The sequence below is a fragment of the Elgaria multicarinata genome, chromosome 8, assembly GCF_023053635.1.
Source record: "Elgaria multicarinata webbii isolate HBS135686 ecotype San Diego chromosome 8, rElgMul1.1.pri, whole genome shotgun sequence".
Taxonomy (NCBI): Eukaryota; Metazoa; Chordata; class Lepidosauria; order Squamata; family Anguidae; genus Elgaria; species Elgaria multicarinata.
In genome coordinates, this window is record NC_086178.1 from 32,557,890 (window position 1) to 32,570,269 (window position 12,380).

A 12,380-nucleotide genomic window follows, 5' to 3' on the forward strand; every position below is an offset into this window, starting at 1 on the left:
GTGTTAAAGAGAAATTGGATACTATGACCATTAACTGTGCATCCCAACAGAGAAGAGAAGGAAGAGAGGTCTCAAATGAACATTTATTCTCTGGGCCTTTAAAGGGACATGGGTGGGTTTTTCCTTGCAGTCATTAACAGCTGACAGCTCTACAAACATACTTTGTCAAGTGTTTATTCAAAAGCCTGAAAGCAGCTGGGTAATTCAGAGTGCATCCAGTATAGGATTACACTAATCCCATGTTCATAAACAAATATTGTTTATGTCTTCTACATTTTGGGAATGAAAGCTAGCAGATTTAGATTTCCTGTGATTCTAACTTTAAGATTGTGCTACTTGAGCTTGAATAAGAACGATTGAACTGAGATTCCGAGTGATGCCAACTGCAGTTCTGGATGGACGCTACCACAAGGTGCCATTTCAATGCAGACTATGCATTTGGGGCCAACATCAAGTGGAAGACATTGTTCACTGCATGTTAATTTGCCCTTTGTACAGGGACCCAAGAGAGAGATTCCTGAAACCCTTGTTAACACATGGATAGAGGAATGCCCTTGCAGAAACAGTTCTTTTTCTTCTGAGTGATAACAATAGTTATGTGACACATAAAGTGGCTTTGTTTGCACTGGCAGCAAAAAAGATAAAGAGAGAACTAGGCAAAATTGCCATAAACTGCCATGGAGATTCAGTCTGCTGGGTTTTAGTTCTGGTAAATTTAAAGTTATCTGTGCATTTTTGAAGTATTTGTATTACTGTATCGATACGTTTTAAAAATGTATTTGTCGTGGCCTTTGGCTAGTAAAATAAACTTTGGATTGATTAAATAATAGTAATAATATTGAGGAGGAGGAGGGGGAGGAGGAGGGGGAGCCACCCAGCACTGGAGCAACACTACAAAATGATCCCATAACAGAACTGATAAAGAAGCAGCTGTCTCCATGGACAAGACAAGAGTGAAACACCCAAGTTCAAAGACACTACTGTCTTCTATATGCACACTGTCTTTCAAGGCCATCCCTGACAGCCGGATAAAGCAGCCTGTTTCAGATGATACATTGAGGGCAGGGGAGATCAATAAATGCAGGAACTGTGGTGCAGCAAGACTTTTGAGAGCATTCACCCTAGTGGGAGTAGGGATACTTGAGCTCCATTTCAGACAGCAAAACACCCTGGGCCAGCACTGATGACTTTATCTTTGAGGTTAATGTAACTGCTATGAGAGAACTTTAATATATTTAATGTTTTTCCTCTGTTGTAGGGTCATTAGAAAATGCTAACCATTGAAATACAGCAGAGACTACGAATCTGCTCACTTCTGCTTACTAACTTGTACTCTGTGGAAAGGTCAGTACTGTCACAAATAAACAATGGTCAAAGGTTCTGTGCTAAATATTTTCCATGCTAATTCACCCCTACCCTGCTCATCTCATGCTTTCTCAATACATGTACACTTTCATGAAACTTTTGTAAATTTCCTTTAAGGCTATATTTATAATGAAAGACTTTAAGTTTTATAGAAGTACTTTTTTAAAAAAAACACCTTTAAAAACAGCAAGCACTATTAGATCACAATGGGCTTTTCATATGATCAAAAGCTCTGAGAAATTTAGAAGATACAATTCATTTAGAAAATGAGACTGTTGTTTTCTTTTCCTTTTTTTAAGGGAAGTTCAGTAAAGATGACAACACCAAAATAGGAAGTCACAAGTGTTTTATACAGCAACTGCATGGGACTATGCTAGGAAATGCTAAAAGCTTGAAGGAAAATCAAGGTAAGAATCAAACTTCAAAAATATTTTATTAGAGTATAGTGTAGTGCATTTTAAAACATAATATATTTAATGTTTTTCCTCTGTTGTAGGGTCATTAGAAAATGCTAACCATTGAAATACAGCAGAGACTACGAATCTGCTCACTTCCGATTACTAACATCATTCACCAGAGATGTGAGCTTTTTAATTTGTTGGCAGGATATTTGAAGTTGCAGATCTCCAAAGCAGTGAAGCCAACATTTGTAAGAGTTAAGTAACTAGATGTCAAAGCCTCTAAACAAATTACTTCAATCTAAGGACATTTGATTAACCTTTTTCGTTTGAACTGTAAGGATGAATTCTATTTTATATTTTGAGTAGAGTCCTAGAGTAGATAGCAGATACAGCAAGACAAACATGTAACTAATTTTGTGCCTTTACTTTACTAAATACATTATTTTTTACAGACTGATAACAGGATATTTAAGTAGATATTCCTGAAGACACTCACCCTAAACAGGCAAAAAGCATAGAAGCTAAAGGAAAAAAATACTTCAGGGACTTCAAATTGCAACCCACTCAAAAAGAACAGAAATTGTTAATCAGGGGTAGGCTTACTCCAGACATTTTTGCCTAGAACTCCCATCAGCCCTAACCATCATAGCCAATAGTGAGGGATGATGGGAGCTGTAGGCCAAAACATCTAGGGGGGCACAAGTTATCCAGCCCTGTAACAGATGAATGGAGAGAGAATTTGTATTTTTGGGAAGCAGGGTAAGATGAATAGCTACAAGCATAAGGAGGAATGTCTACACAGCTTCTGTATATGTATTTAAACAAGCTTTTTGTTCATGTTGCAAAACTAAACAGAATAGCCTGTTACTACTAACCTGAAAAGATCTCCAAATTTGCTTCTGAGATGACTACAGGAGACATAGAGATCATAGAGATAGGCTAAAATACATCTTTCTGGGGAAGAGCATTCGGATGGATTAACAACATGTTTGACAACACCACATAATCTGCAAGAATACAAGTATAATACTGAAAATGAGGTTTGATGGACACACAGCCTTTTCATAAGTTTTATAACAGCAGGCTCTAAGCTCTTCAGATAAAGGGAAATGCTGTTAACATCTAATTCCCTGTAAACAGTTCTCCCCCTTCTTCTAACTATCACATTAGCCCTATTCATGCATTCATAAAGGGGTTAAAATCAAGGCATGAAGTGGAGCACTGCTCTAGCCCCACCCTCGCCCTCAACACATTTGCCACCCTCAACTCACAGAGAGTGACAGTCTGAAGAGGAGAGAGCCTCCTCTATCCATCAAGCCCAACTGCTCTACGCCAGTTGAGGGCATCAAGTGCAATAGGGGAGAGGGGCAGAGCTGGAGGGCTTCTTCTCCTCCCAGGTTGATTTTAACCCCTTTATGAACATCTGAACAGGATTCTTATCTAGGCACTTATCCATGCATTTGGAATCTCCCAGGTCATTCAATAAAAGAGAAATCTACTCTGCTGGCCAGCCTACATTATAAATTTAAGTGGGTTTAATTTTGGTGCTCTCTAAATAAGCATCTCTAATACACAGTTCACAGTAACCTCACAACACTACAATTCCCAAAGATTCCTTCAGGGCAATCTTTTAGCATTAAGCTGATCCTAAAAAAAAAAAAGAATTATTTTTAAGGAAAATGAACAGAATCTCCATCACCCAAATGTCAGTTATTAAGAACTCAAATTTGCGTGAATTTACCTCACAAATCTCTATTCAGTTTGAATCCTACCATTCCTTGAAGGGCCTCAGAGCATGCAGAAGAGATTGGCAGATCATATCCTACCCATAAACTGGCTATTTAGCTGAAAGATAAACCTGTATCCAGGACTTCAACTCCACTAGTGTGGAGCAAAAGCAACACATATTTCCACTTCTAATTATACTAATTTTTTGACATATCCACAGATCTTTGACATAATATTGACCCTTATTTGCAAACTGAACCTATTAATGTGAACATGTTAAAATGCTATTAACAATGAGAAGTCTTAGGAAAACATTACCACTACAAACCCTTCAAAAACCTGAGCAGTTTGGTCTGGATTCAAAATGAGGCAGGCATGGTAATGCCTCAGCACGGCAACAATGCAAACACACAGCCCTGTTGTGTAACTTCCTGCCAGGCTGGATGACTTTAGAAGAAGCTCAGCTTCCACCACACTCAGCTCATTCAGCAGCTAAAAAGAAGAAGACAAAATAGTGACTTTACCCTCTCTAAATTAAGCTGCACAAAAATTCATGAAGGGAGGGAAAATAGTATTGCAAAGAGGTAATAATGTTGCAATCTCTTCTGTTTCCATTGAAACAGGGAAGAAATAAGAAACATACAATACATTCAGTCATAATGATAAATAGTTTATACATTTTTAATCACCAAATTGATTGTATATTCCAAGCTCCTATAAACAGTAACAAGACACTTAAGTAGCCCTCAATAAAGATACTTCAGAACACAGACCAGGCTGCATCTGGTCTACAAACATTTTCCCACACTGCCAGGAAAATCCATTCAGGCTGTTCTCACAACATGCTAACCCACATTCAGTGGTCAAGTGCGGGTTGTTTTGAATCATGGGTTGTTCGTTGAACTGTCTGGTTATTGTGTTGTCTGAATGCAGTGTGGCTTATTTTGTCAAACAAGCCACCTTAAGAACCCATGGTTTGTTGTTGAGTTGTTCAGGGTGTTGCACCCTGCTGCATGGTTAACAAGCTACCCTGGCTGCATTCAGACAACATGATATCCCACCTTGTTGAAAACATTCTGCGTTCAGACAACATGAGAACCCACAGTTCAACAAACAACCCATAGTTCAAAACAACCGACAACCTCTGAGTGTGCTTCAGCATGTTGTGTGCACAGCTCCTTTGACTTCTTATACCTCTGTGGAGGAAAAGCATTGTGTGTGAAGCAATTTCAGATAATATAAAGGGATCAGCTTCTACAATGAGTTTAGCCTCCCAAAAGGGAATTTAGTGTTTCTTTGCTCAAAGATTTGGCACTATCGGAGCTGGTTTGGCTCTATGATAATTATACTAGCTGATATTCTGGTCCTTATGTGGTTTGCTTTAATCAGGCATGCATACAAATTTAAGGCAGTGGACACTTTTACTGTTGTTTTATACTTGAATTGTCTTAATTTTGTAAACCACCCAGAGAGCTTCGGCTATTGGGCGGTATAGAAATGCAATAAATAAATAAATAGTACTTCCAGACAACGGTGTATACATCTCCCTTATTTTAACTTAGAAGGGAAATAAGGTATCGTGTCACTTTAGATGCATTCACTGGGAGTTTACTACTGATCCAGTTCTGGAATCACTAATGGATACTTTCCTACTTTCCACTAATGGATACTTTCCTACTGCTGTAGTGTTTCAACTTGACTAGCAAAAGTTTGGTATAAAATTTTCTTCTCCACCTTGGGACAAGACTAGGTCGTTCGCTGTCAGTGTGGACAATACAAAAGAAACCTAAGAGAATTCTACTGAGGATGTTTCTAATATAGCTAATTACTGCTAATTGAAAAGGTAGATGTGAACAGATGGTAATTGAGCGATCCTGAGCACCTTTATTTAGAACTCAGTTTTACTGTGTTCAATGGAATTTACCACCACCACCCCACCAAGAGAGTTTAGGACTGTAGCCATAGTTTGGCAAATGGTAGGGCAGTTCCCATACTGATCCCATTTGTGTGGGGGAAGCTTTCAGATTCTCATTCTGCAATTCTAAAGAATGTTGTTTCTATTTTATTTTTGAGCCACCTTAGGAGAACTTGTTCTTAAATGGGAGATATAAAGAATTTAAATAATCAAACAAACCCAATTACCTGAACAGCAAAGTCAATAAGCCCATTGATATTTAGAGCAGGCTCCATCAAATCAAAGATAAGCTGTATGTGGTGAGCCAATGGAAGATGGTACGACGTGCCTGAAGCAAAACTAGTGATCTGTTCCAGAACATTGTTAGAGATCTGTTTATTAAAAAAAAATAAAATGGAACCACCAGTAAATTAAATTAAACCATTACAGCAGCTACCATACCATTATGCCTATTATCACATATTAAGATTTGTTACTTTAAGATCATTTTCCTAAAGACACTAGCAAACACAACAAAGAGTTGGAACACATAATTTTGGGTGTGGAGGGAGGGGGTAACTGTAAGCAGTGAAATCAAAGGGAAATAAAATGTAAAAAGCACAGTGAACATATGTAAAATATTCACTGCTTATCATTCCCCCAGATGGCCAGGGGATGATAGTTTGAGTTCATAGAGGGGCCATATGTTCATCCACTCACAGTGGGGTGGAAATGACAACTTCAGGCTGGACATCAGGAAAAGCTTCCTGACTTTAAGAGCAGTATGACAATGATTCTATCTATGATTCATCAATGTGATGGCCACCATTTTGAAAATTCAAGCTGCAGTGGAGGTGATTCGCAGCTTGCTGTTATGTGCGATCCTGGCAAGGGTGAGTTGTTGGGGTAGTTAACAAGCCTAAAACAGGCCGTGGATTCTGGGTGGCTTGTTAACCATTCCAACAAACCCAGCCTCACCAGCTTCGTACATACCGACAAGCTGAGGCACGCCCCCATTGCAGCTTGAATTTTTAAAATGCAAAATCGCAAGCCCAACAGCAAAATTCACGCATGGTGGCTTGTCATTACAAGTAAACCAGGTCACTGTGTGAAGAAGTCCTTCCTTTTATCTGTCCTGAATTTCCCACCAATCAGCTTCATGGTATGACCCCAGGTTCTAGTGTTATGAGAGAGTGAGAAAACTGTCTCTTTATCCACTTTCTCCACCACATGCATATTTCTGTATCCCTCAATCACCTTTTTTTCCTAAGCTAAACAGTTCCAGATGTTGTAACCTTTCCTCATAGGGAGTTGCTCCAGCCCCTTGATCATTTTGGTTACCCTTTTCTGTACCTTTCCCAACTCTACCATATCCATTTTTTAGATGCAGTGATTACCACTGTACAGTACACAGCATTTCAAGTCCCTTCTTTCAAGTCCCATTACTGTCCCTTCTTTCCACTCACCTATCTCAAATCACATCCCATTTCTTTAGGAATGCCTTTTCTGTAACTACAGAAAAATGTCCCCTCTCTTCTGTCTGTTAATCGTGCTCTTTTGTAAAACCTTGCCTGAACCTTCATTTCAGACCATCATCCATAACAGCTAGTTTCCCTTCCTTTCTCCTTCCCATTTTTGTCCTGTCCACATACATATTCTATTACTCTGGAAGCTTAGAATTAAACACAGAAATAGAAAACATTGTAATTTCTATAATACAAGGTACCTGACATGTCACTTGATGTTGATCAAAATATGAGAGCTGCTGCAGTTTTGTAAACACAGTCTCTAACGTTGGAAATGCTTCTTGCTTGTTCTTTCTGACCTTCTGACCTTCATCTCCAGCTAAAACATTGTTTTTACAACAGTTATATTTTTGTTTAAATACAGCTTATGCACTTCAGTATCATTATTTCAAAAACACAGTTTATGGCAAAGTCTAATCCAACAAATAGTGATTTGTGAATGAAAATGTGGGTTTTAATTGCATGCAAACTTGCACGGGAAAACTGGAAAGACATGTATGTCTTACATCACCTTTTAAGAGACAGAAATTTTCTCAACAATTTTTTAAAAACATTACAACAATTATTTTTCTTCTTCTTACAGCCTTCATACACATGGCTACAGCATGGGAGTATACATTCTTAACTCAACGAGTATTTATACACAATACATCCTTAAGTTGTTAATTTGTCTTGAAAGACAGCCATAAATCTGCTATAGTTCATTCTTTATGATAAACAGAAATCATTTGGCTAGATAACTCAATCATGAGAGAATTCTGCAAAGTTGAGAACTGGGCCTCCCATAACTTCCTTTACACTGTTCTGCATTAAATACCATTGAAAGCTCAGCAAGGAGTACTTGAATAATTACCACTCATTTCGGTAGTGCTTTTCCTATTTAGGATTTTCAAGATATCTTTGGTAATCTTCTTCAGCTGGTGCCTTGCCTCTTCACGTTCCTTGCCAACACCATAGAGAAGAATCATGCGCTGGTTACATTCATGACTTGAAGATTCATCCTTTCAATCAAAGAAACAACACACAGAAAAATATAACAATCTGAGTTATGGGGATAAAGTAGTAAGATGAGATGATCTTTGCATGAAGAACTATTTCAACCAACCACAGTGCTTTCCTTTTAACTCAGGGATGGGCGATACATGGGGTGGTGGGCTGCATACAAGCCCTCAGGCCCTTTTTTGCACACAGACCCCTGCTCCATTGCAGTTGCAGGGCTCCCAAATTCAGTGGTGGCAATGTATAAAGAAGGCTCCTTTCAAAAGTGAAAAGCCAAAGGTTTGTTGCCAAATTTAGGAGGCACAGCAGCAGCAGGGGCACGCTGGAGCCCCCAGTGGGGACCAGGGGTAGCAATGCAGCCATGAAATTTGCCCACCTCTATTTTAACTATTTTAAAATACTTTTATGGGATTTATCCAACTGTTGTCCCTGTGCTGACAGAATGGACTTTTATTCAATGGAGGATTTCATCAGTGGAACAGGGAAGGAAACAATTTTGATGATTTCCTCTCCCTCTGCAGCTCCCCATGCTCTCCCAAATCTGCTCCACGGTGTTAGGAACACGATGGGAGGTGACAAGGGGCTGCAGAGGGGGAGGGAATAGGCAAAAACCACCTCCTTCCCTATTACAGTGGCAGAAATCTCTGCTGGATCAAAGAGCCTTCTTTCAGTGGAGGAACACCAATTGGACAACAACAGCAACCACCACCACCTATTACTTTTATAAGTTACTTCAATACTATTTCCATTCTACTCAAATTAACAATACTGCAATCAAACTCAACATATAAATAAGCAGGAAGTTGCTCAGAAAGTCCAACGTGATCACTTTGGGCCTGTTCCAACAACATGCTGAGCCATGGTTAGGCCAAGAACCCTTTTGCAGCAAAAGGTTAGTAAGGTGTTTATATCTTGGTTACATAGCCACCATAGTTAGGAATAGATCACATGACACACTCAGGCCGTAGCTAGACCTAAGGTTTATCCCAGGATTGTCCTGGGGTCAAACCTGTTCATCTAAGTGCCATACAAGGCATCCAGCGCTCACGCAGGGATGATCCTGGGATAAACCTTAGATCTAGCTACGGCCTAAGTCATGGTTCATAGAATAAGCCATAATGTTTAGCTCAAAATGCTTAACCACTGTGGCTGTGTGTCATCTGAACAGGTTAATTTAATTTTAAAAAAAGTTCTCAAAAATGAGAGGGTTATTTGCAAGGAAGCTGAAAGAGAAAAGGAAAAAGATCAAATCTACTTAAGATGCCTGGAGATTATTTAAAACCATGGTATCAGAGGAACTGATAGAATGCATGCAACAAATCTGGAAAGATAAAACAAGCCCAAGATGATGTCAATGTGGTTAACATGGAGTTAAGGAAACAGGGAGAGCAAGCGCTCCAACCTTGGATCCAGGAATCTTTGCTGCCTTCTCCTCCCCCTTGAAGCCAGAACAGGGAGAATGTACAAGATGCCTCTACAATAAAGGGAACATTCCCATGAGCAGGGAGGGGACTGGGGAGGCCAGCTTATGAGGACTCCTCTGGCCTCCCCAGCTTCCTTCCCTGATCCTCCCTGATGCCTCAGCTAGATGGGCAGGAAAGCCCATCTAGCTGAAATGCAGAGCAGGAGGAGTACGGAGGTGAAATCTCTCTGTACTGGATGGCCTCCAAGTTCATAATCTTACAGCCATTCCCATAGGACTGCACCCTAAAAATTACAGTAAGCCTTCCTTTAAGAAGCTCAACATTTGTGTAAATGAAACAGAAGCACAAACGCTTCCAAAACATGCACAATTAACAAAGAAAATTGGAAAAAAATGAGAAGCACTAAAAATATTAAGACAATAAACTTTTAAAAAAAATATTCAAAGATGACCAGGGAAAAATAGCGGCAACAAGATATAAAGTTCTGGGGTTATGCCAAATTGCATTTGTTCAATGTGTCAGAGAGCAGAGATGTTCCAGGTGGTTGAAGGCCTCTTACATCTTGGCCTGCAATGGGGATTGTGGAACCCTCAGTACTTGTAACTGATTTGCCAAGAACTGTGGCAGATTAAGTTACTCACAGAATCATAGATGGCTATTGTTGAGGCCCATCTAGTCATACTGAATGGATACCTTTCAGTTTGTCTTCTCTGAGGGAGTGGTCACGCTGCTTGGAGAAGTGAGAACTACTACCTGCATGCTTGAGCCTTGTGTGCCTGCTGATTAAAGCTGCCAGATCAAGTCTGTTAGACTCTCTGAGACACATAATGTGTCACTGAGCAAGAAGTTGTAGATACAAACAAGTCCAGAGTGGTCCAGTCCTCAGAAACCATGATAGCACTATGATTATGGAACAGGAAGCAGAGGGTAGGAAGAAACAATGGAGGGAAGTACATAGTGGGGTCTCCCAGAATATATATCAGGACCAGTGCTATCTAACTTGTTCATAAATTATTTGGAGTTAGGGGTGAGTAAGTGAGTTGTCTATGTTTGTGCACGACATCAAATTATTCAGGATGGTAAAAAAAATACAAACAAGTTGGGATAAGCTCCAAAAGATTCTCCCAAAATGGAGAGAAGAGGCAACTAAATGACAACTGAGATTCAGTGTAAATGCGTGTACGCTGCTGTACATTGGGTGGGGGGAGCCTAACTTCTCATTGCCAGTTCAGGCCCTGATGAGGGCCTGAACTGGCAATGACTAAGAAGGAAAGAGATGTTGGGGTTGTGCTAGATAGCTCAATAAAGGAGTCAATTCATTGTGTAGAGATACTGAAAATAAGAAAATTCCATACTAGGAGTTTTTAGGGAAAGGACTGAAGCTAAAACTGACAACACAATAGTCAACGGTGGAGTAATAATCAACTCGACAGTTGTTAATCGAGGGGGTACGCCCCACACAACATGATAATAATCAACCATGGTGTGGATTAGGATCAGTGTTAGGATCACTAGTAGTCCACACTGAGTTGACTCACTCATCCCTTTCACTCTCTCTCCACTCAGTCCTTCCACTAGTAGCCCATCAGCCTATCAACCATTGAAATCTATCCTGCCAGCTGGACTAGAGTGGCAGCCACTGCTTTGACCACTCTTGCCTTGCGACTCTGTGGCTGACAAAATAACAAACGGTGGCCGAGGAAATAACAAACAGTGGTTCAAATAGCCAATTCTGCACAGAAGTGGTTATTTGCTTTGTTTATTTCAGCCAAATAATCATCCGTTGGTTTAAAAACTCCCTACACACAACACGATAACCCATGGTGGCTTAAATAACCAACCGTCGACTATTTAAATGACCCTTGGTTATCATAATGCCCTTATGATGTGGTCATCTATGATGTGGTCACACCTGGAATAGTCTGTACAGTTCCGATAGCCCCATCTCAAACAGGTAATCATTGGGATGTGCCATAAGGGACAACCAAAATGATCTGGGGTTTAGAACATGTTCCCTATGAGAAAAGGCACACACAAAAAGCCTTTTTTTCTACTTGGGAACAAAGAGTCAAGCAAGAAGGACATGATAGAGGCTTATTGAATTATGCATGAATTATCCAACCTTTCCTCTCTGTCTCTCATAATACAGGACCTCAGAGACATCCAATAAACTTGATAGGCAGATTCAGACAAAAGAAAGTACTTCTTCTCACAAGGCATAATTAATTTTGGGAATCCACTAACACAAAACGTGGCAATGGCTGCTGGGTTAGAGGATTTTAAAAGGTTATGATCAGAGCACTTAATGGAGAAGAGGCCTATCGTACAGCTATTAGCCACAATGGGATTTTTGGAACCTCTATGTTCAGAGGCATTATTCTTGTAGGTACAATTTGCTGGAGAACAAAAACACAAGGGATGGTTACTGCCTTCAAGCTTCTGGTTAGCCATTTGTTGGAAACTGGAAGTTGATATAGGTACACTCCTGATCTGCTCAAGCAGGGCTCTTCTGGCGTTCTTAAGAAATGCACAGTCTAAGGTTAAGCTTCTCCTGGAGAAAAGGTTTTGGACTACAACTTCCATGAGCCTCAGGCACAAAATGAGTTATAATCCAAAATACCTTGAAAGCACCACATTGGGGAAGGAGTATGATGAAAGAGCAGTTCGGTTTCCTCCAGTTTCATGACTTAATAATTTTGTAAACTGCTAATTCAGGATATTAAAGCATTAAGAGGCTTAGTTTCTGCATAGTGCTGATTAGCAGGAATATTGTTCAATGTGCATGGGATTGGTAAATTAACAAACATACCGTCTTTTTACTTTAAACTAATAAGACACTGCCACTTAGCAACCGTAGCAAAAAGAGTACAGTACTGAATGTATTCTGAAAGGGATATGTTTTTATCTACAAACCAGAAAGCCATTTATTATATTAATCTGGTTGAATTACATAACCTAGTTCCTCCCAAAAAGCTTTTAAATTATATTATTGCTTCACAGAAGAGTTACTTAACTGATTTGCATCAGAAGATGAGTGCCAGAA

At 39.7% G+C, this 12,380-nt stretch overlaps 1 protein-coding gene across 1 annotated transcript in view; it reads right to left on the reverse strand.

Moving 5' to 3' along the window:
- The window catches only part of MED12L (mediator complex subunit 12L), a 212,547-nt gene that overhangs the window by 54,943 nt on the left and 145,224 nt on the right, over nucleotides 1-12,380 (reverse strand). Inside the window, exons 16-20 of the mRNA XM_063132125.1 lie at nucleotides 7,768-7,915; nucleotides 7,115-7,233; nucleotides 5,637-5,780; nucleotides 3,823-3,986; nucleotides 2,642-2,773 (exon numbers count right to left, since the gene is read on the reverse strand). Of these exons, the coding sequence (XP_062988195.1) occupies nucleotides 2,642-2,773; nucleotides 3,823-3,986; nucleotides 5,637-5,780; nucleotides 7,115-7,233; nucleotides 7,768-7,915 (707 nt within the window). The remainder of the gene's footprint in view (nucleotides 1-2,641; nucleotides 2,774-3,822; nucleotides 3,987-5,636; nucleotides 5,781-7,114; nucleotides 7,234-7,767; nucleotides 7,916-12,380) is intronic.